Raw genomic sequence first — 25,258 nt, 5'->3', positions numbered from 1 at the left:
AGGGAGGGACAGGACTTACTCTATTTCATTGTTGAAGAAACAAGGAACTGTATTCTGAAGAAGACCCCGACTCAAAGTGTCACTTATCCATGTTCTCCAAATATGCTTGCCATAGCAGCTGAGTTACTCCAACACTTTGTGTCTAATTCATTGTTGTTGTAGAGATCTTGTTTTTTTTTGTAAGTGTCCTTTACATCTAGGTGAGAAAACACAGGATTACAATTCAATCTTATCCCATAGGAAAGGAATTATTTCAAAGTGAATTTTGTGCAAATTGGAGCTTTTATTGTTTCAAATGACTGTAATAGGTTTAGTTACCATATCACACCCTCTTGGTTTTTGGCTGCTAGTGTTGTTTATGTAATTATAATTAGTGAAGGAGATTCCCATTTTTTTATAAAATGAAAAAATATATATTTACCAGCTTTTGTCATCTTCAGACCATGACTCAAATTGTTTTGTAGTGCTCTATTCTGCCAACTGCTAGGAATTGTTTGATTTGCTTCACATTGTTTTTTTCCATGGTGTTAGTGATGGGCATTATTAATACACATTCTGGTTTTGTAAGATCATTATTTTAATGTTGTTCTGATGGGCTTTGAAATTATTTTTGAGCCTAGCCCTTTATTGTGCATCTGAAATTTTTTTTAACTGTCAGTATAATCGCACATTTTACTGCAATCCCTTAATTCCTAGTTTGCTTTTTAATATATGTACTTGCCTAATTTAGATTTTATATGCATTACAAATATTTATTATTAATGGATTTTTTTGTTTTAGCTTATGATAGCTTTAGTTTAATTCATGCATTTGCCTTCCCTTTTGACCTTGATGCTGCCTTGTATTATGATTTGGTTTTTAAACTGACTTTTATAATATAAGCAAATCCTTGTGACAAGACTGATGCTTTAGAAATGTTGTAGACTGTAACTACAGCATTTTAATTGTGGTGCCTTTGTAATTTACTACAAGCTTTCTCTGCTGTGTCTTCTTTCCTATATGAAATAGGTTAATTGTGCAAAATTACAATGATTCTTATTTCGATAACGTTTGATTGGAATAATTTATGTCATGAAACTATCAGTCATGAAACTAACATAAGTACACCATTCATTTGGCATTAGGGACTGAATTTGGCATAATTGGTATTAATTTGAATATAAAAGACATGAACTTCATATATTGCATTGTTTAAACCTACAGATTATAGCACTGTTAAATACAGTGGCTGGAGATCAGTAGCATTTTCAATCTGCAAAACAAAATAGACACAAGCTGAATACAAGGGTGAAAATCCTGGTACAAATGAGTTATAAGTGCACATAGCATTAAGAAGATAAGGTTATTTGGATTTGTTATTCTTAAAACAACATTTGAATTTTGCACAATTAAAATTAAACGGCTTTAGCATTTTGCTGCACGGGACCTTTGCTTTAATATCTGCTCATTGCCTCATGGTCTTTGTCTATATCTTTGTGTGTTTATCATATTAGATGGTGATGTGTTCACTGGGAAGCTTCCTTCATTTGAGAAACGCAGTGAGACGCCTGCAGGTATAGTACTTGACGGTGGTCATGAACCAGTTTTTTGGATTTTTTAAATGTTTTATGAGTGGTCCTTTAGTCTTTCCAGCAACAACATAGGTGAAACATAATGAATACATTGTTTTTACACTCAACTATTTGCTTTGTACATACTGATGCATATGTTGAAATATTCTTGCTTTATTATACTGGTTAGGTTTTTAAAAATTCTCTCATGAAAAGTTCATGTAAATCCTACAATTTCTTTTAGAACATAGGTTCATAAAGTTTTAATTAATGTCAAACCAGATCCTTCTCATCTTTGCTTGTTTCTGAAATCTTCTCCATATCAATAGGTTATAATTTTAGTGTATGTTATTAAAAAAATCAAAGAGTGTGGAGCTGTGTATTCATGTATAGTATTTTCTGAACTGATTGGATGGGTGAAATCCTCAATAAATATTTTTTCTCTGTTTTTACCATGGAGAAAGACATGAAGACTAGGGAAACTTAATGGGCATGTCTTGGGGATAGTTTGCATTTCAGTGGACGAGATGCTGGACGTTTTAAAATGTATGAAGTAGCTAAATCTTCAGGGCCTGATCAGACATATCCAATAACACTGTGAGAAACTATAGAATAAAATGTGGGCGTCCTGACTGAGATATACAAATTATCATTAACTACGGATAGGCTAGGGTGCCTAATGTTATGTCTTTATAGAACAAGGGCTGTAAAGACAAACCGTGGAACTATAGACCAATCTGGTAGGTAAGTTACTGGAGGGGATTCTTAGGAATAAGATATACATACATTGGAAAGAAGGGGGTACAGCGTGATTTTGTGCTTTGTGCATGTCTCATGAGTTCTTTGAAGGAGGTCAATGAGGGCAAGGTAGAAAATCTAGTCTATATGGACTTCAGCAAGGCCTTTGATCAGGTTCTACACGGTAGGTTAGTTCTGAAAGGTTAAATCACATTAAATCACAGGGAGAGCTGGCTAATTAGATACATAATTGGCAGCGTGGGAGGAAGCAGAAGGCGATGGTGGAAGGTTGTTTTTCCGATTGAAGGCGCATGACTATGGAACTGATGCTGAGAACTATATTCTTCCCTCTGTATCTTGCACTTTGTTCTATCTATTGTACTTGAGTTTGATTTGATTGTATTCATGTGCAGTATTTTCTGATTTGATTGGATAGCATGCAAAACAAAGCTTTCATTGTACCTCGATACACGTGGCAATAATAAATCTAAACTATTGGTGTGCCTTTGGGGTTGGTACTGGCCCCATTGTTGTTTGTCATCTGTATCTGCAATTGGATGAGAATATACATGACATGGGTACTAAATTTGCAGATGGTTTGATATAGGTGGTAACGTAGATAGTATAGGTTACTACCCCAAATAGTAGCCTAGATGTAGGGTGTATGTTGCAGCAGGAGTTAAAACTGGTATGTAACAAAGGTAATGCCACTGTGGTGATGGGGGATTTCAATATGCAGGCAGACTGGGAAAATCAGGTTGGTTCAGGATCCCAAGAATGAGAGTTTGTAGAAATCCTCCGAAATGGATTCTTAGAGCAGCTTGTAATAGAGCCAACCAGAGAAAAGGCAATTCTGGATTTAGTGTTGTCCAATGAACCAGATATGATAAGAGAACTCGAGGTAAAGGAACCACTTGGAGGTAGTGATCATAATATGATTAGTTTTAATCTGCAATTTGAGAAGGAGAACGTTAAATCGGAAGTGGTAGTGATGCAGTTGAACAAAGTGGACTATGAAGGCATGAGAGGGGAGCTGGCCAAGGTAGATTGGAAAGGGATACTAGCAGGAATGACAGTGGAACAGCAATGGCAGGAATTTCTGGGCTCAATCCGGAAGACGCAGGATCATTTCATTCCAATAAGGAAGAAAAATTCTAAGGGGAGTAGGATAGAATAAAACTAAAAGAAAAGATGTACAACACAGCAAAGAGCAGCCGGAAGCCAGAGGATTGGGAAACTTTCATAGGACAACAGAAGGAAACAAAACAGGCAATACGGGCTGAAAAGATGAAGTATGAAGGGAAGCTGGCCAGGAATATAAAGAAGGACAGTAAAAGCTTGTTTCGATATGTTAAGGGAAAAAGAGTAGCAAAGTGAAATGTGGGTCCCTTGCAGGCAGGTGAAATTATTATAGCCAACAAGGAAATGGCAGAAGAGTTGAATAGGTACTTCGGATCTGTCTTCACAAAGGAAGACGCAAACAATCTCCCAGATGTACTGGAGGACAGAGGATCTAAGGGGGTAGAGGAACTGAAAGAAATGTTCATTAGGCGAGAAATAGTATTGGGTAGGCTAATGGGACTGAAGGATGATAAATCCCCTGGGCCTGATGGTCTGTATCCCAGGTTCCTCAGGGAAGTGGCTCTAGAAATAGTGGACGCATTGGTGATCATTTTCTAATGTTCTATAGATTCAGGATCAGTTCCTGTGGATTGGAGGATAGCTAATGTAATCCCACTTTTCAAGAAAGGAGCGAGAAAAAATGAGGAATTACAGACCAGATAGCCTGACTTCGGTGGTGGGAAAGATCCTGGAGTCAATTATTAAAGAGGTAATAATGGGGCATTTGGATAGCAGTAAAAGGATTAGTCCAAGTCAACATGGATATATGAAAGGGAAATCATGCTTGGCTAATCTTCTGGAATTTTTTGAGGATGTGACAAGTAAAATGGATGAAGGGGAGCCAGTGGATGTAGTGTATCTAGACTTTCAGAAAGCTGATAAGGTCCCTCACGGGAGATTGGTGATTAAAATTAGAGCACATGGTATTGGGGATAGGGTGTTGACATGGATAGAAAATTGGTTGGCAGACCGGAAGCAAAGAGTAGGAGTGAACGGGTCCTTTTCAGAATGGCAGGCAGTGGCGAGTTGAGTGCTTCAAGGCTCGGTTTTGGGGCCGCAACTGTTTACCATATATATTAAAGATTTGGAGGAGGGAATTAGGAGCAACACTAGCAAGTTTGCGGATGATACAAAGCTGGGTGATAGTGTGAACTGTGAAGAGGATGTTAGGAGGTTGCAGTATGACCTGGACAGGTTGAGTGAGTGGGCAGATGCGTGGCAGATGCAGTATAATATAGATAAATGTGAGGTAATCCACTTTGGCGGCAAAAACAAGGGGGCAGATTATTATCTCAATGGGGTTAGGTTAGGTAAGGGGGAGGTACAGCGAGACCTGGGTGTCCTTGTACACCGGTCACTGAAAGTTGGGGTGCAGGTACAGCAGGCAGTGAAGAAAGCTAATGGAATGTTGGCCTTCATAACAAGAGGATTTCAGTAGAGGAGTAAAGAGGTTCTTCTGCAGTTGTATAGGGCTCTGGTGAAATCACATCTGGAGTATTGAGTACAGTTTTGGTCTCCTAATTTGAGTAAGGACATCCTTGTGATTGAGGCAGTGCAGCGTAGGTTCACGAGATTGATCCCTGGGATGGTGGCACTGTCATATGAGGAAAGATTGAAAAGACATGTTTAAAAGGTTTAGAAGTATAGAAACATATAAAATTATAAAAGGACTGGTCAAGCTAGATGCATGAAAATATTTTCAATGTTGGGCGAGTCCAGAACCAGGGGCCACAGTCTTAGAATAAAGGGGAGGTCATTTAAGACTGAGGTGAGAAAAAACTTTTTCACCCAGAGAGTTGTGAATTTATGGAATTCCCTGCCACAGAGGGCAGTGGAGGCCAAATCACTGGATGGATTTAAGAGAGAGTTAGTTAGAGCTCTAGGGGCTAGTGGAGTCAAGGGATATGGGGAGAAAGCTTATTGATAGGGGACGATCAGCCATGATCACAATGAATGGTGGTGCTGGCTCGAAGGCCGAATGGCCTCCTCCTGCACCTATTTTTTATGTTTCTATGATGTTAGGCCACAGAGCGACCGGAGATACGGCCCAGAAAACAATCGCATATCCGGCAGGGTAAGAGATTGGAAAAAAAATCCCCCTCCCCCCACGTAAAACAAACCAGGGAACATTTACACAAACTTTTAAAACACATTAAAAATAACAAAAAAAGGTGAAAAGACGGGGCTGCCAATCATGCAGCGCCCCTGGTGGACTATCACCATTTGTATGAAAAAGTTACCCCTCAGATTATTATTAAATCTTTTCCCCGTCACCTTGAACCTATGTCCTCTGGTCCTCGATTCCCCTACTCTGGGCAAGAGACTCTGTGCATCTACCCCATCTATTCCTCTCATGATTTTGAACATTTCTGTGTTGTGAGTATTAAATTAAAATGAATTACTATGCAGTTTTTAAAAAGTTTTTTAAAATCCTACCATAAAGTGTTAGCCAGGAAGATAATTAGCCTCATTTGCCTTTTAATTAAAACAAAGCAGAAAATGCTGGACATCTTACGTTCGGCAGCATCTGTGGAGAGAGAAACAATGATTGGACGGCACAGTGGCACAGCGGTAGAGTTGCCACCTTACAATGCCAGAAACACGGATTTGATCTTGTCTACGGGTGCTGTCTGTACGGAGTTTCTACATTCTCCCTGTGACCGTGTGCGTTTTCTCCGGGTGTTCCAGTTTCTTCCCACATTCCGGAGACGTACAGGTTTGTAAGTTAATTGACCAGAGCGTGTAGGATGATGCGAGTATACGGGATGGTCGCTGGTTGGCACGTACTTGGTGGGTCGAAGGGCCTGTTTCCACACTGTATCTCTAAAGTCTAATGAGATTGTTTTTTGAAAAACATACATTTTTTTTTATTAAACATTTTTGATAAAGTAATTCTGACATTTTTATTTAATCTTCGCAGTACCTGCAGCATTTTATTTTTTTGGATTGTTTATGATTTCTTTTAACAAGTTTGTATTCCAGATATCAGAGGAATAACTTTAAACAGTTTGTACCAAGTATATTTAGACATTGAGTATTCAACAATATTCTTGCAGGGTGTAAATACATCAACTTTTATGTCCTATCAAGATATTGTACACAGAGAAATGAATGTGCATTCAAAATATGCAGATTTTAAAATTTTATTCTATTTTTTAAGTATTAAATGAATAAATCAGTATGTATCAAATTACATTCATAGATCTGACTCGGAATCATTTAATCAGTAGCAAATTACAGGGGATTGTTTATAGGACAAGTCTTAAGGATTGATGGGTTGCGTTATTAAAATGCTGGAAACTAGTTGCAATATGCATCTTAAATGTGTGCATTACTGGTTAAAAAAAAATCTGTTGCATTCCACTTTGCAGATACTTTCTGCCTTCTAGTGATAATTTTAAAATAAAATTTTTGATCTTTTTAAAAATATTGCTAAGATTTTCACGGATTTAAATAAGGAAACAGCTTAAAACACAATGATAATTACATTAAATGGATATGTAGTTCTTACTTATTTTCCTTTTTTTAATCTACTAGGTACTTCTCGTGGACCCAGTCCTATAACTCTTGGGTCACAAGATTCCTTACCAGTTGCAACTGCGTTTACTGAATCAGTTAATGCTTACTTCAAGGGAGCAGACCCATCAAAGTATGTGGAACATCTGCTGTACCTAAACTCATTTATTTAGTCATATATCTCTCGAAAATTGATTATTTAAATAAAAATGATTGTATTTCTGTTAAAAGTGCAAATGTATCTTGAAAACAAGCTTAGGCCAATAAGAATTGGATATTGTAAAATTTAAAATATTGGATTGAGTATGATTTTTTTAAAATGGTGCAATTATAATTAAATTGAAGTGTTAATGTTTATGCAATTTAGTCTCTTGTTTACCACATATTGTATATTGAAATACAAATGATAACTTTTTTTGTTAAAGAATCTTTCAGACTTGTAATTGATGAAATTAGTACACTGTTAAATATTTACTCCCCCGTCACCAATAAGTAAAGAAACGTTTCAGAGTGCATGTGAGCAAGGTCAATGATTCATCTCTTGCTGTTGAGTTGCCTGGCTTTGTTCGGGCAGAATTAGGCAATACGGTCTGTTTTGATGTTTTAAACCAGGAAGGAAGAAGATAAACAAAGTTCTTTACAGCTTATTTCTGTCAGCTGGTTCCTGCTGGAGCAGGCAAATTAGTACATTGTAAGGTCACAATTGGACTACTATAATCCTTACCAATATGTGAAGTACACCTATACAAATTGAGTTTGAGAATCATAGGCAGCTGAAGTCAGCATTGTCAAAAGAGATACAAGGATCTACAGATGCTGTAACAAAACACAAGGTGCTGGAGGAACTCAGTTAGGAAGTATCTGTGGAGGGGATGAATAGGTGATGTTTCGGGGTCGGGACAACTTCTTCAGATTGATTGTAGGAGGAGGGTGAAATCTATAAGAAAGGTGTGGGTGGGTCAAATCCTGGCAATTGATGAAGGGGAGGGGTGTTTGGCAGATGGATGGAGTGAATGACAGGCGAGAGATGAAAGAGAGAAAAAGATGTCAGATAAGGAAAGAAAACGAGTTAGATGTGAAGCCAGAGGGAGAAATATAGTTGGAAGGGGATATGGGTGGGGGGGGGGGGGGGGGTAAAGAGGGGCAAGATAGTGAGAGAAGTGGGTGCACAGCAGGGGGAGAGGCGTAGGAAAGACAGAGAGTGAGGAGGTATTACTTAAAATTAGAGAATTCAGTGTTCAAACTGTTGGGTTGTGAGCTACCTAAATGGAATATGAGCTGGTGTTCCTCCAGTTTATGTGTGGCCTAACTCTGGCAGCGGCAGCCCAGAATAGAAAGGACAGTATGGGAATGAGAAAGGGACTTCTTGTGTATGGCGTGCATAGCCTTAAGTTGTAGGTCAAGAGTAGACATCCAGGTCAGGACAGCATCAGTTACTGGGTGGATGGCTTTGATGCCTCCAGGGGAAAAGCCTCAGTGAGCAGTCATTCACGCTGTGTGGGGCGGTCTGGTCTGGATGTTCGCAGTCGCAAGCAGGGCTGTCTGTCATCCCCCACATGCAGGTGATGGGCTGTTCTTGCATGGAGGGTGCGGATTCTGTTCAGGGTTAGCCATTGCTTGTGATGGAGGTCAAATCCTGGTGGTTTCACTGTGGGGTCTGTGATGGCCTTTCCGTTGTTGGTGTTGGCATCTTTCCAGGCTCTGCGCCACTTGGTCTTAGAGTCAAAGTCTTCCAGGGATTTGACTGAAGACCAGAAGGGTTTGCGAGACTTCAGGCGAATGTTGGGCAGATTGTTCAAATCAGGATGGATGGGAAGGTCAGGGTTAGCCTCAATGGGGCACCAATCTTTCAACATCCTCTCCCTTCTGCGTATGCTGAGAGGAGCGATATGAGAGAGGACTGGGAGCCACTGCAAAGGTGTTGACTTAAGCGTTCCTGTGATGACCCGCATTGCAGAGTTAAGAACAGTGTCAACTCGTTTGGTGTGGCAGCTATTAGCCTAAGTAGTTCAGCAAAACTCGGCTGTTGAGTAGACTAGGGCTAAGCTTGCGGTACGGAGGATGTGTGCATTGGATCCCCAGCTGTTGACTGCAAGTTTCCTGATGATGTTGACTCTGGCTTTCAGTTTATTAGCCACATTCTTCAGGTGTTCACGATAGGTGAGGGTATGATCCAGGGTGACTCCGAGGTACTTGGGGAATTCTTCATCCTTCACCGGTTTAACACAAAAGGATACTCGGTGCTTTGCATTGGCGAGCCGATTGCTGAGATGAAAGGCAGTGACAGTTGTCTTAGATGTGTTGGGGTGGGGTGAAGTCGCCAGAAGGTGAAGTACTCCTCCATCCCCTTGGGTGAGCACTCTGCTGTAATCCTCAAGGGCAGCTCCCTGGTAGGCAAGGGCAAGGTCATCTGCATACGCAAACTTCCTGGACGAGGTAGTTGGCATGTCACTCACATAGATGTTGAAGAGTAGGGGAGCTAGGACAGAGCCCTGGGGGAGACCATCATTCAAGGTGCTGACAGAGCTGGTGTGGTTCCCAAGCGAGATACTAAATCTACGGTTGCTGAGGATGGATGCGAGGGCACACATGGTGGTTTGGTACTTCAAGATTTCGGAAGCTTTCAGCAACAGACCATGTCTCCACAAGGTGTCATAAACTGATGACAGATCAATGAGAGCAACACCAGTTTTCAGGGCACGTTGGAAGCCAGCCTCTATATTGGTAGTGAGGCCAAGGACTTGATCTGCGCAAGGAGCAAATGAGTAGCGAGCGGGACATCCAGCAGTCCTTGGCGGGCCGAACGCAGGTGTTCGGAGATCCAGTTGCCTAGTCTACTCTTCTCTACATATCTGAAATGTCATCTAGCCATTACCTCCATAGATGCTACCTGACCAGCTGAGTTACACCAGCACACTGTTTTTATCAGATGGAAGGGGAAGAAAATTGGGGACAAACCTCTTTGTGCAAAGTGAAATAAATAATTATTTTAAAGATATGCAAATGCTGGAAATCTGTTATAAAATTAGAAAAAATCAAAATACTCTAGAAAAAATCAAAATACTCATAGTCAGGCTGTGAAATGACCAATGACGTTAATAATTCAGGTTAGAGAATTGGGAAAGAGAGCACAGGTTAATTTTAAATTGCAGAGAAGGAATAGATAGAATAAAGAAAATACCTCTGATAGGGATACCGTACAAGGTGCAAAATACAGCTGAATAAAAGTTCTGTTGTCATATTACCTTTTTTCTCACTCCAATAGAACCACTTGATCTATTAGGCATTTCCTACAGCTCTCCATTTTGAGGTTTTTACATTCTTTGTTTATGCTCTCTCATTCACCAAATGCCCCAATTAACCTATCAACAGAATGACTCGATCTATCCCCTATCCCCACAGCAACCCTGGCCTTATCTTTCAGAGAACTTGTTCTTATTCTTTGCTGACCACTTTTTCTGCAATTTAAAATTAACTTGTTTTCTCTCTTTCTGATGAATGTTCTCCATCTTGAAATGTTAACACTGTTACTCCTTCCACCGATTCTGCCGGACTAATTTATGTTTGCAGCATTTTCTATTTTCATTATAGGAGAAAATAACTAAACGTTGTTTTGTGTTGCTGATATGAACATTTTGTTCTAAGCATACCCACAATAATTTTTTTTAATTCATAGCTCTATCTTTGTAGTCCACTAAATCTGGTGGAAATATTTCGATCCTATTTTAATGCATATTTCCTTAAGTAGATCTGATGCACCAATGTCTCAGCATCAGTCATTATAATACAGGTTTAAGATGTAAGGTGAGGCAAGCCATCCAAAGATTTAGAGAAAGGATAAGACTTTTGAAGCTGAGATAAGAGGAACAAAGTGAAGTGACATGCATTAGTGAGGGGAGATGATATGTAAATCGGAGTAAATAGATTATATGAACTTTAAATAATCTAAGCTTTATGGAGGGTGCCTAAGAAGGTGTTAGAGTATCAAAAGGTATTGAAGCAGGTGACCTTCAGGTAATGGTGAAGGAAGGTGACATAATGGTAGTGGAATTACATGGTTCTTAGAATGAGCCTGGAACCACAGTTCAGGGCTTAGTAGATGTGAATGGGCTATTTCAGTTTGAGATGTTGCAGGAAAGGGATGGAGCAGAAGACAGGGCATGAAATTCTTAATGAAAACTAACGAAGATGGCTCACAAAAATATTTTATGTTGCACCTTTCACAGTCACGGGATGTTAGAGAAGTGTTTTATAGAAAAATCAATATTTTTTGGAATGAGACAATGTTCTTATTTAAGAAATGATGCAGCCAATTTGTGTTCATTCAGCTCACGTTAAAGGCAAGGAAGGGTAAATATTAACCAAAGCACGAAGGCTAACTCCTCTGTTCGTCTTTGAAATACTGTTTTTGAGATCTTTTCTGCCCATCTGCAGGATTAGATAAAACTACAATTTAATATCTAATTGGGAAGATAGTGTTGATGATACAGGAACACTATCTCAATTGTGTATGGCAGCATCGGCTAAATGGGCTCAAGACAGTGATAGAGACTATGATCAGCAGTGGCTCATTTGTTGGCACATTAAATATTAGGTCATTGTAATGTTTTGCTTAAGGAAATTGCACACAAGTGGTCTGGCAGAGAGTGGAGGCAGAGTAATAACCAGTTTGCATTGGTATACATGTGTACATTGACTTCAATACTCGCATGAAGTTACCATAGAGCAATATGATGATAAAAAGGTGAGACTAGTATTTGAAGATTAGGAATCAGAAAATGTATCATACAGAAGAAGACCTTTACATATCTGTGGTTGGTCAAGGCTAATCAGCTTTACTAATCAAGAAAAAATTACTCGGCCTAATCCATTTTTCAACACTTGCTCCCTGGCCTCACATAGTTTTTCATGTATAAGTCTCAGTGAATTTACAACCAAAAGGTGAAGAAAACCTTTCATAATTTCCTGTCTAACCTCCTTAAATTATTTCTCTAATTTAGTTCAATCTCTTCTCACTAGCTTCTGGCCCTGCTACTAAGAGAAATAATCGCCTCACAATCTTATTCATCTTAATTAGACCTCTCATCCTTCATTGCTCCAAAAAAGCAACTCTAACCCAGTATTCAATATTTCCCCATAGCTGCCATTTTCCAGTCAGGCAACAACATAGTAAACCTCCTCTGCACTCCCCACTGTAATTACATCTTTCCTGTAAAATGGTAACCAGAACTCGATGCAATAGAGTGGTCCAACAGCTGGCGCAGCTGGTAGCATTGGTGCCTCACAGTGCCAGAGACCCAGGTTGGATTCTGACATTAGGTGATGTCTGTGTGGAGTCTGCAAGTTCTCCCTGTGGTTGCATGGGTTTCCGCTGGGTGCTCCAGTTTCCTCCCACATCACAAAGACATGTGCGTTTGTAGGTTAATTAGAGTTTGTATTCTTGCCATAGAGGGAGTACAGAGAAGGTTCACCAGACTGATTTGTGGGATGTCAGGACTTTCATATGAAGAAAGACTGGATAGACTCGGCTTGTACTCGCTAGAATTTAGAAGATTGAGGGGGGATCTTATAGAAACTTACAAAATTCTTAAAGGGTTGGACAGGCGAGATGCAGGATGATTGTTCCCGATGTTGGGGAAGTCCAGAACAAGGGGTCACAGTTTAAGGATAAGGGGGAAATCTTTTAAGACTGAGATGAGAAAACATTTTTCACACAGAGACTGGTGAATCTGTGGAATTCTCTGCCACAGAAAGTAGTTGAGGCCAGTTCATTGGCTATATTTAAGATGGAGTTAGATGTGGCCCTTGTGGCTAAAGGGAGCAGGGGGTATGAAGAGATGGCAGGTACGGGATACTGAGTTGGATGATCAGCCATGATCATATTGAATGGCGGTGCAGGCTCGAAGGGCCGAATGGCCTACTCCTGCACCTATTTTCTATGTTTCTATGTTAATTGGCAGCTAGAGATTGCCCCAAGTGTGCAGAGAATGGATGTGACCGTGCGATAAAGTAGAACCAGTGTGAATAGGTGATCGATGGGCAGCATGGACGTTGTTGGCTGAAGGGCCTGTTTTCATGGTGGATCTTTCAGTTAAAAAAAAAAAGAGTCAAACAAGGGTAAACGCATTGAGTGAATGACGGATCTGAGGTATTGGAGGAGGAGAGGACGGTTGTTGCTGTCAAAAGCACAAGAGAGGTTGTAGAGCACAAGAACCCCAATTATTTTTAGTGATGTTACATGATCTGTTTACCTCTTGGCTAACTTGTCTGCACAGTTAATTTGGTCCTTCTCTATCTTTTTGAACTTTGTGTCTCGCCAATCCTGCACTCTTATCTTTGTCTCTTTATTCTTTCTATTCTTAAACTGAGCCTACCTATTTTGTGATCAGCATTCTTGAATTGTTATCATTCTTGCACGTCTATTTATTCCTTTATTTCTGAGTGCTTTGCGATTAGAAACTATTAACATTGTTTGGTTTAAATATTCTTGGGTTAAGGAAGCCAAAGATTGACTGGCATTCATGTGTATAAACTTGTGAATGTGGCAGGATGTAGTGGGAGAACAGTTAAAGTATATGAGATTTATAAATAAAGGCATGGTGTACAGTAGTTGCCATCCGCCCATTTGCGAGAGATGATGGTGCGACTTTGACTTTGTCCTGCTTGGAGAAGGGAATGTTTCGTCTCTGGTTGGATTTCCTGCTGTGTCTGACTCGGCCTATCCTTCACAAGCATACCCTCCCATAGCTTCCACAGGTGAAGTTGTCTCTGGCCATTGGATTGGGGAGTGTGCTGCTGTTGCTGTTGACGCCTAGCCACCAGGGTTTTGTTGTGGTGCATCATACCCACCTTGAGGTCCTTTCACCACCTCCCCCGGTCTTCAGCAGCTGCTTCCCAGTTGTCAGTGTGTACAAAAGCTAGGAATTAAAGTTGGTTCTGTAATCGGGTCACAAGTGGAATATTGTGTTCAATTGTGGTCAGGAAGGGTGCAAAGATCCCAGAGAGCGAGCAAAAAAGAGTTGCTAGAATGGATCAAGAAACTAGGATTGTTCTCCATGGAGTCGAGGAGGTTGAGAGGCAACTTAATGAAGGACGAGAAGATCATGAGTTAGACACAAGGAGCTGCGGATGCTGGTTTACAAAACAGAAACAAAAAGTGCTGGAATGACTCAGTGGATCAGGCAGCTTCTCTGGAAGACGTTTCCCGAGAATTTTTTGGTGGGATCAGAGTCTGAAGATGGGTCCAGACCCGAAACGTCACCTATCCATGTCCTCCAAAGATGCTACTGGACATGCTGAGTTACACCAGCACTTTGTGCTTTTGTTTTAAATCATGTTATTTAGATAGTCTAAATAGAGGGAAGCTATTCCAGCAGTGATTGACTGAAGGACTATTGACCACAAATATAACATATTGGATGGGAGATATGAAGGTAATGCGAGGATTTTATTTACTGAGTGAATAGTTATGATATGAATCTCACTGCCTTCGGTGCGGTATCACTATGTATGCCAGTTAAAAGCCTAAATTATTAGAAATTAAATGATTGGTTTCTGTTTAAAATAAATTATGTTTAATATTCTTTGATAACTATAAAATCAGTTGCTGTTTAATTTTGTGCTTCTGCAGGTGCATAGTTAAAATCACTGGGGATATGACCATGTCCTTTCCAAGTGGCATAATTAAAGTTTTTACCAGCAATCCATCACCCGCTGTGCTAAGCTTCAGGATACGGAACACCAGCAAATTTGAGCAAATTCTTCCAAATGCACAGCTTGTGTATAGGTAATCTCTTCATACTGTGTGCCCTGGAAATGAAAAATAAATTAAAATATGGGAGTTTATTTTCATCTGTTGAGTAAACAGATTATTATATGCAGTTTGTTATGGATAAGAATTAGATCGTGTGAAATTAAGTGCCAACCTGGCTCAATAGGGAGATTCTCACCTGCTAAAGTCAGAAGAAGTGTCCCGATCTGAAATGTCACCAATCCTTGTTCTCTAGCGATGCTGCCTGACTTGCTGAGTTACTCCAGCACTTTGTGCCTTGTACTTCTATTGACCTGAAACAACTACTTTTTATTTCAAATTTCCACCATCTGCAGTTTTTATTTGTTTTAATTCCAAATTAAATGTCATTTTAAATATTCTTGTGTATACGATGGTATTCTAAATTATTGGAGGATCTTGCATTGAATTATGAACCAAACTAAATCCTGGAGACTCACTGGGTTTCTTCTCTGCACCTTTTATTAAAATTGAGTTTGAAATTTCAATGTCACCTATTTATTACTTTGTATGTATTATCATCATTGCTTGTTATACAATAGTCTAATTGTAGAGAACAGACTTCAATTTGAGTTACACTGGTGGGCATAGTCCAATACTTCCAGTTCAGGTTTTCATTCTTGCTGTATCTTATTCGATATTCCCATAATAATTTCTCCCTCTTTCTCAATAAGCCCTTCATATGGTGATAGCATATATGCCAGCCCCTGGACATTTTACACTGCCTCTTCTGTCTGCTACTCATTATTTGTCAGCAGAAATTAGAGTAGGATTTGATCTGCCCACAGTCGTCTTTCTGAACTGTCTAAAACTCCTCAATATCCCCATAACCAATAACGATAATGTTTTTAATTTCAACAAGTTTCACAAATTTTCGATTTGTTGTTTGCCACCACCCTTTATAGGCAGTGAATTCCAGATCACCATCTTACCTTGTATCTTTTTAAATTGTGTCCTCAAGATTCTTGACCCATTTGTTAGTATAAACAAATTATACATAATATGCCTACATAAATGACTTGTGATCTGTCAAATTTCCTTTCAACTTTTGTTGCTCTGAAGAAAGCAATCCAATTTTCCCCCAAACTGGCCAAACCCTTCATTCCTGGAAATCTTTTATGCGCACACTCTTGGACCTGGACCTAGTATTCCATTTATAGCATGATCAGTGTTTTATAAAGATTCAACATAACCTATATGCTTTTGTACCCCAAGCCTCTGCTTATAAAGCGCAGATCCAATCAATGTAACTGATCACCTTGTCAAAGATTTATGGTAGATAAAAATGCTGGAGAAACTCAGCGGGTGAGGCAGCGTCTATGGAGTGAAGGAATAGGTGACGTTTCGGGTCGAGACCCTTCTTCAAACTTATGCAAAGATTTATGCACATTTAAACCCAGATACGCTTGTTCCCGCATTATTTTAGAACTGCCATTAAACCAGTACTGTCTCTCCTCATTTTGCCTGATGATTTTAATCACTTCATACTTCTCTGTCCATTCTGAGGACTTACAGTCTGCTTCTCATTGTTTACCACCTCTCCAGGTTTGGTTTTGTCTGCAAATTAATAATTTCATGTCATTTATATGTAAGTAAAAAGGGCAGTATCTCTAAATTCCAGCACAACATCACTGTCTTTATCCAATCTATAAAATCATTAATTTCCTACAATTTGCAGATTTCTGTCCTTTAGCCCATTTTTATTCAAGTTTACTTGACTCCTCTATTCCAAGGACTTCACATTTTATGTTGCTTTGCCAAATGCCTTCAGAAACTCTAGAGATAACATCTACTACTTCACCTCAACAGTCTTTTTTGTTATTTTATCAAGAAATTCAGTCAGGTCCAGTCGGACATGCTTTATCTTTAACACATCATTACTTATTATCCTTTCTTAACGTTCTTTTTCAAGTGCCTTGGACTTTTCCAAGATAATTACTTCTAAACTGTTTGCATCATTGAGATTAAATTGATGAGCTTCCAGTTGCCTGGAATGCCATTCCACGCCTTATTGAACAAGTGTGTTGCATTTGTCTTTCTCCAATCATCTGCCTGCCCTCCTGGAGAGGAATGAAAGATTGTGCTTTTGTTCTGATGGAGCTTCTGTCTACCAGAAGTAAGCCCTGCTATAATCTCTATCCCAGCATCCCTCAGCAACACAAGATACATCCTCTCTGAATCAGGTTATTTATTCATTTTATGCAAATCAAGCCTTTCTGAAGCTGTTTGTGAGTTTTTACCCCATTATGTATTTTGCCTGTGCTTTTACAAGATTTTGCTATCATCTTCCTTGATAAAGACTGATGCACAGCGGTTTTGACTGTTTTATCTATGCACTCTGCTTCTCCACATACTTTTTTGATTGCAAATCCGATCCCTTCCATCTTCTTACTTTTCACATATCTGTAGGTGGTTTTTGGGATCATTTTTATGTTAAACCACCATTCTTTCTCCCCTTTGTCTTATTTGTCTTTTCATCATCTCAGGTATATTTTCAATATCTATAATTACTCTAGATACCTGTGGTGATCAGACCTATCTAAAGTGCTGTATTTTTCTTCTCTCAGTGATCCATCACAGTGCGACTCCAACACAAAGGACTTTTGGATGAACATGCAAACGCTCACTGCCTACCTCAAGAAACTGGCTGAACAGAATCCATCTTCTTCCTACTATAATGTGGATATCATGAAATATCAGGTACAACAGACGGAATAACTGCCTGGGGTTTGTCTTCATTTTATTCAGATGAGGTCTATTTAACTGAAGTAGTTTGCTGATCATTCAGCTGTCACCTTCTAGATGCCCGCTTGACAACAGGGTCAATACATTGTCAACAGGGTCATACATTGTATCAGGAGATGGAATCTCCCGCTTTATGGAGGTTAGTGCAACTCACTGATCCTGATCCAGTGAGGTTTTTTTTGGCAGAAATGCAAAAATGTATGACAAGATGTACAATTTCTGAGTGTGACCCTAGACTTTCTCAGGTCAGTGGTTCAGTGACTATTTGGAGGTTGGAGGGGATGGGGCAGGAGACATTGTTGATACTGGAAATTTGAAGTAAAATCTCTGGAAATACTTACCAATTATGGAAAGAAAAATAGAGTCAATGACATTTTACCAGAACTTGGACAAGCTGGAAATAAAATAAGTTTAAAGGTGAAAAGAAAGATAAAGGGCAAAGCAAGCATAAAGAAACGTTTAAGATTGGGTGAAGAACAGGATAGATTGAATCATGTGTTGGAGGTGCTGGCTGAAAGACAATGGTAAAGGTTAGTGAATGACAATCACACAATCAATCACAACCACAATAATACTTTATTAGCCAAGTATGTTTTGCAACATACGAGGAATTTCATTTGCCAAGTCAGTCACACAAATAAAAAGCAACAGAACACACAAAACACATTTTAACATAAACATCCACCACAGTGACTCCTCCACATACCTCACTGTGATGGAAAGCGAAGTGTTCAATCTCTTCCCTTTGTTCTTCTGCGGTGGGGGCCCTCGAGACGGGACGCTCTTGACACCCGTAGCCGACGGTGTTTTGGGCCCTCCGCGTCGGGGCGATCCAGCTGCATCGGGGGGATGTCAGCTCCCCCGTGCCGGGCCGGACAAGCCCATCCCGACTGCGAAGCTACAGTAAGTCTGCAGGCCACGCGGTTGGAGCGATCTCAGGCAAGGGATCGGCTCCGATGTTAAGTCCGTGCCCCACGGTGGGGCCCAAAGTCAGTCCGAGGAAGCCTCCAGCTCCATCGATGATAGGCCACAGAGTGACCGGAGACACGACCCGGAAAACATTGCGTCTCTGGCAAAATAAGAAACTGAAAAAAAAGTTTCCTCCGACCTCCCCCCACATAAAACAAACCGGAGAACATTTACACGGACTTATAAAACCAAACTAAAAATAAATAATAATTTTGTTTTTTTAAAGAAAAAACAAAGACTGTTGGCGGGGGCTGCCAATCGTTCTGCGCCCCTGGTGATCATTCAAGGAGAATGCCTGCAGAGTACAAGGAGGAGGACATTCTCAATTGTCCTGCAATTAACTCACAAGTATCCGTAAAAATGAACTTTTAGTTTAGCTTAGAGATATAGCGCAGAAACAGGCCCTTCGGCCCACCGAGTCCATGCCGACCAGCGATCCCCATATATTATCCTCCACACACTAGGGACTATTTATAATTATACTAAACCAATTAGCCTACAAAGCTGTACGTCTTTGGATAAACCAGAGCACCCAGAGAAAACCCTCGTAGGTCGCGGGGAGAACGTACAAACTCCGTACAGAGAGCGTAGTCAGAATCAAACCCGTGTCTCTGGCGCAGTAAGGTAGCAACTCTACCAGTACGCCACCGTGCTATGCAAAAATCTACTAGTTGTGGTCTGCGAGGGCCGTCAAGGTATCAGGGCCTTGTGCAACATAATTGGGTTAAATGAGCAACCCGGAACTACCCCCACCCATGAATCTTCCCTGAGAAAATCTTCGTCAGACAGCCGGGCTGCAATTTCAATTTTTTTTAATGCTCTCAGTGTCCCTGAAAGTATTGAGTTGTCAAATAAAACAGATCCTCGTTTGTTAATGCCGTTCATGCCAGCCTGCGCCCAGCTTATTCATGTGCGCCATTTTCTTACTTTACACAGTGGTGCAGCGGTAGAATTGCTGCCTGAGACCCAGGTTCGATCCTGACTACGGGTGCTGTCTGCACAGAGTTTGTAGGTTCTCCCTGTGACCATGTGGGTTTTTCCTGGTTTCCTCCCACACTCCAAAGACGTACAGGTTTGTAGGTTAATTGGCGTCGGTAAAGATTGTAAATTGTCCCTAGTGTACAGGATAGTGCTAGTGTACGGGGATCGCTGGCCAGCTTGAACTCAGTGGGCCAAAAGGCCTGTTTCTGTCCTGTATCTAAACTAAACAGCATCCCAACATAATGAGTTAAAATATCTTTCCCTTCACCATCCCCCATTGCACACCATTGCTGGTGAAATCCCTTGCACACATGACCTGCCCCATCCCCAACATCAGACATGAGTGGTGGATTGTGTCAGTGGCGCTAGTTTCTAGAGAACAGTCAATAATTTTATACAATTGCAATCCTCTTATTTGGATGGAGCTTATGTCCAAAATAAGTTTTGCCACTTGAACCTGTGAAAATATGAGATCTTTAGTCGGGATTCAGAGACAACTTACAGTAGCCAATTAATCAACCAGCTTGTCTTTGGGGTATTACCCCAAAGTGCCAATCTTGAAGCTGCATTCAAATTTTTTGATGTATCGGTTACCTGAAAAATGCTTTTCACTCAGTCTGTATGTAAGATTGCTGCTCTTTTTGGATGTTAATTGGATAATTAGTTCTCACCTCATAACTTCTACAAACAAGTTGGTGTAAGTGTTAAATATTTATTCCACCAGGACTTTCAATGCTCTCTCTTCCATCTCTAACACAGGTGTCCTCAAATGGTATTCAGTCAACACCACTAAACTTAGCTACCTACTGGAAGTGCAGTCTTACCACTACAGATATTCGAGTAGACTACAAGTATAACCCTGAGGCAATGGTAGCTCCCTCTGTACTATCAAATGTCCAGATTTTGATGCCAGTTGATGGTGGAGTCACCTGCATGCAGTCACTGCCTACTGCCACCTGGTAATTAAGAAGTTCAAATATTTTATCTTCGGGTTAAGAAAATTGTGCTATCAGAAAGAGAATATTTTAATGCTTTTTACCGTAATAAAATATTGTATTAGAATTGAAATGGGTGTGCGAATAGTTGGACCAAAAACACTGCAATGGGGGGAGTGGTGTAATTTTCTGTATAATATACTATATAATAAAGTTGGAATAGGTATTTAAATATTACAATATTATTGTGCTTTCCTTGTGAACTCTGATTCAGGAATCCAGAACAGAAGAAGGCCTTATGGAAACTGCCTGAAATTTCAGAGAAGTCAGAGAATGGAGGTAGGTAACATGTTACGCACTTCCATCGAGCAGCAAGAATGACTTTGTTTATTTCTAACAGTGGCCCTGAGAAAATTTTAAATTGCTGCAATGAAGGAAAATGGAAAAGAGTTATATTCGAATCAAAGTAATTTGGGATTAGCCTCCAGTCCCTGCCACATTGTTAATAGTACTAACACTGCCATCTTGAATATGAATTCAAGTGAGAGATTTGTGTAATTTTATTGACCTAAAGTAGAACATTCATTTCCATTTCCTTTAAATATCAAATTCACTTCATTTCATTTCTTAATAACATGGTCCTCTACAGACACTTGGTTGTCACAGAAACTCTCTACAGCTGCTCACTATGGTTCAGTTGTACTTTTACTTTTTTTGTCATGTGGTAGGAGCAGAATTAGGTCATTCGGCCCATCAAGTCTACTCCGCCATTCAATCATGGCTGATCTATCTCTCCCTCCTGTGTTACAAGATTGAATTTTAGTGGATAAGGAATTGCTGAACACAGTCAGAATGCTACAGTGTGCATGGTGGCTAACATGAACTTCGGTTGCATGGTACCGTGTTAGAGTTGATGCATATCTGAAGCATAGAGAGTGCATATAGATGTTACCAAAACCGAAATAGATTCACAGATGCAACACCGCACTGAAATTCGATTAACTGGGGCTATCCTGTTTAGCACAGACATGAGAATCAATAGGATAGATTTACAGAATGCTGCAGGACGAGATTAGCCTGCCCAAGGGTCAGTGCCGTTCCATACAAGAGAAATCAACCAAGTCCTGCTCCAATGCCCCTGCCCCCCCCCCCTTTTGTCTGAGAGATTATTTTATCTCCTATTCTCATCCAGTTCCACCTTGATTGTTATAATTTAATCTGCCTTCACTACTACCCTTGCAGGTATTTTTCAGAGGCTAGTCTCTCACTGTTTAAAAAACATTTTTTTTAAAATCCCCATCACGTTTGGTTCTTTTGCCAATCACCTCCATTGCACAGTGCCAACAAACAGAATGCTGGATAAATTCAGCGGATGAGGCAGTATCTATGGAGCGAAGGAAATAGGCAATGTTTCGAGTCGAAACCCTTCTTCAGACTGATGTGGGGGGCGAAAGAAGAAATGAAGAGGTGGAGCCAGTGGGCTGAGGGAGAGCTGAGAAGGGGAGGAGAAAGTAGGGACTACCTGAAATTAGAGAAGTCAATGTTCATACCGCTGGGGTGCAAACTGCCCAAGCGAAATATGAGGTGCTGCTCCTCCAATTTACAGTGGTCCTCACTCTGGCCATGGAGGAGGCCCAGGAGAGAAAGGTCGGATTCGGAATGGGTGGGGGAGTTGAAGTGGTAAGCCACCGGGAGATCAGGTCTGTTATTGCGAACCGAGAAGAGAGAATCAGGTTGGTTATTGCAGAGGGAATCAGGTTGGTTATTGCGAACCAAGCGGAGGAATCCAGAACAGAAGAAGGCCTTGTGGAAACTGCCTAAAATTTCAGAGAAGTCAGAGAATGGAGGGAGGTAATATGTTACGTACTTCCATCGATCAAGAAACGGAAATTCCTTTGTTGCCAGCTTCGACCAAGAGGGATATTTTGCAATATTCATAATTATTAATATTAATTTGAATAAAGCTCTAAAACTTGTCATATAATTCTTCAAATCACATTAAATTGACAATTTTTTTAATCCAGTGTACTTGAGGGATTCTTACAAGAAGTGAATGATAAAAGTAAATGTCAAAAATAAATACAAGTTAATGTACATGCTGGAATAATTTTCACAGATAGTGTAAAATCATAAAGCATCTAATTACTATTTTTGCTGTGTTGCTGGAATTTTTTTATATTTCTATAGTATTTTGCATTAAGAAAACATTTTTTTAAAGATAAATAGATTATAGCTGTTTACATTGTTGCAAATTCAACAACTCTTCTTGCAGGTTCTGGGTCTCTCCGAGCCAAATTTGACATTTCTGAAGGTCCTACAAAACCATCAACACTTGCAGTCCAATTTGTCAGTGAAGGTTCCACACTGTCAGGAGCAGATGTGGAACTTGTAGGCACGGGCTACAGACTTTCTTTGATAAAGAAGAGATTTGCTACAGGTAATAGCTGCAGAATTTCCACGTTTGTTCAATTATAGAATGTACTTTCAAATGTATGGTCTGTTTAAATAAACACCACCAATTTTAGTACAGGTGCACAACCTTTTATCCGGTGTTCCAGAAACCGAAAAGCTCCGAAAACCGGCCATTTTTTCCAGATGTCGTCTGCGCACCAAAGCTCGCGTTTGGCGCCAAACCTGACCCAAAACGACCCACGGTCAACCCAGGTCTGTACTACTGTAGCGGCTGCCTCCTCCCTGGAGACCGGGAGACGCTTAAACATCTGTAAATCATTGCTTAAATGTTAGTCAGTTAGTTTGGAGGGCTTTTATGTGAAGGGGGGGGTGGTGAAGGGGTAAACTTTAATTCTTAGTCCCCTACTTGGTCGGAGAGGCGGGGAGCGGTCAATGCCTTACCGGGTCGCCGTGCAGTAAGCTCCGGAGCGCTGTGGCCGCCGACACACAACATCGCGGAGCGTCGCTGGATTTGGAGCCGCGCAGCCAGGGGTAGAGTTGCCGGGGTCGGAGCTCCAACCGGCGCCGCCCGCGGCCGGACGGAGCCCCCAGCTCCGCGGCTCCAAATCCAGCGACGCTCCGCGAATGTTGGAAGAAGGCGGCCACAGCGCTCCGGAGCTTGCCGCACGGCGACCCGGTAAGGCATTGCTCGCTCCCCGCTGGTATCCCAGCGCTGCGACGCCGCCGACTCCCGACATTCTCGGAGCTGGGACGTCCCGCCGCGGGCCGCGCTGGATTTGGAGCGCCTCGCAGCCAGGGGTAGAGTTGCCGGGGTCGGAGCTACAACCGGCGCCGCCCGCGGCCGGACGGAGCCCCCAGCTCCGCGAGGTTGGGAGTCGCCGACCAGGTAGGTAGGGGACTAAGAATTAAAGTTTCCCCCTTCACCCCTACACCACCACCACCACATAAAATCCCTCCAAACTAACTGACTAACATTTATGCAATGATTCTCCCGGTCTCCGGGGAGGAGGCAGCTGCTCCAGACTTTTCAAGCCGCCCGCGCTACCTACCTAATCTACGCTAAAAATCTTCCATTCTGAAATCCGAAAATGTCCGAAATCCGACAAATGTCTGGTCCCAAGGCTTTCGGATAAAAGGTTGTGCACCTGTATTCAGGTATTATTAAGAATTCAAGTCTAGTCAAATCAACTTTATTTGTCACATACACATACAAGATGTGCAGTGAAATGAAAGTGGCAATGCCTGCGGATTGTGCAAAAACTACAGAACAGAATAGAACAGAATCAGTATTTACATGTTAGAAAAAAAATATTTAAAAGACACAACACAATAGTAAATTAGTACAGTAAATTAATCCCTGGTTAATTAAGAGTTTACAGTCCTGATGGCCTGTGGGAAGAAACTCCGTCTCATCCTCTCTGTTTTCACAGCATGACAGCGGAGACATTTGCCTGACAGTAGCAGCTGGAACAGACCATTGCTGGGGTGGTTAGGGGTTCCCCATAATACTGCTGGCTCTGGATCTGCACCTTCTGATGTATAGGTCCTGCAGGGGGGCGAGTGTAGTTCCCATAGTGCGTTCGGCCGAACGCACTACTCTCTGCGGAGCCTTCCAGGCTTGGGCCGAGCAGTTCCCAAACCAGATTGTGATGTTGCCGGACATGATGCTTTCTACAGCCCCAGAGTAATTTTAAATACTGGTAGTTAAAGAGGGCATTTCATTAACAATCTGCTGGCAGTGTGCTCAAATATTTTGTCTAAATAAAATTTGTTAATTTTATTGTCGAGGCAATACTGCGGCATCCTAGGTTTAGGTTTTTGATTTGGACCTTATAGTGTTTGGTCTAAGCATCAGTTTGTAAAGCAATGAACTCTGCTTCTTATCCAATTACCAGAAATTGGTTCCTGCAGTTAGCCAAACTGATGACAGTAACACTGTAATAGAGTATGATTTTAATGGAACCATTTTTTTTTAATAACAGTAATTATAGGGAGTTGGGTAGAAGCTTAAAAAGCTGGACTTCAAGGTTAGTGATCTCCAGATTACTCTTGGTTCCGCATGCTAGTGAGTGTAGGAATAAGAAAATAGGACAGGTGAATATGTAGCTGAGAAGTTGGGGCAGGGATTCAGATTTTCCAACCTTTGATATCTCTCTTGAAGCAGGGGTGACCGGTACAAGAGGAACGGGTTGCACCTGAATTGGAGGGGCACCAATATGCCTGCACTGGACACTGAAAAGCTAGAGAAGAAATTGCACGAGACCTGGCTAAGATATATGAATCATCAGGGGTCGCGGATTATAGGACCCTGGGAGTGATGTAGAGCAGAGTGATCTAGGAGTACAAGTACATCTATCTATCTATACATAACTGAAACTCTGATCTTGTTATCTTCCGGTTTGTGCAGTCTTTCTATTTGCTCAAAAACGGTTTGCGATAGCGCTACGATTGTTCGCCAGTTCACTCACCGTTCTCCAGTTGACTCACCGTTCTCCTGTGCT

At 41.0% G+C, this 25,258-nt stretch overlaps 1 protein-coding gene across 7 annotated transcripts in view; it reads left to right on the top strand.

Moving 5' to 3' along the window:
* The window catches only part of fcho2 (FCH and mu domain containing endocytic adaptor 2), a 156,117-nt gene that overhangs the window by 120,832 nt on the left and 10,027 nt on the right, over positions 1-25,258 (top strand). For 5 of the 7 annotated variants that reach the window (XM_055632157.1, XM_055632159.1, XM_055632158.1 and 2 more), the window contains 7 exons: positions 1,494-1,553; positions 6,948-7,059; positions 14,557-14,712; positions 17,283-17,415; positions 20,170-20,369; positions 20,620-20,684; positions 22,618-22,782. In XM_055632157.1, the coding sequence (XP_055488132.1) occupies positions 1,494-1,553; positions 6,948-7,059; positions 14,557-14,712; positions 17,283-17,415; positions 20,170-20,369; positions 20,620-20,684; positions 22,618-22,782 (891 nt within the window). The remainder of the gene's footprint in view (positions 1-1,493; positions 1,554-6,947; positions 7,060-14,556; positions 14,713-17,282; positions 17,416-20,169; positions 20,370-20,619; positions 20,685-22,617; positions 22,783-25,258) is intronic. The other 2 variants (XM_055632160.1, XM_055632164.1) reach the window with 1 other exon arrangement.

Source organism: Leucoraja erinacea, chromosome 3, assembly GCF_028641065.1.
Source record: "Leucoraja erinacea ecotype New England chromosome 3, Leri_hhj_1, whole genome shotgun sequence".
NCBI lineage: Eukaryota > Metazoa > Chordata > Chondrichthyes > Rajiformes > Rajidae > Leucoraja > Leucoraja erinaceus.
This window is presented reverse-complemented; position numbering and strand designations above follow the sequence as displayed.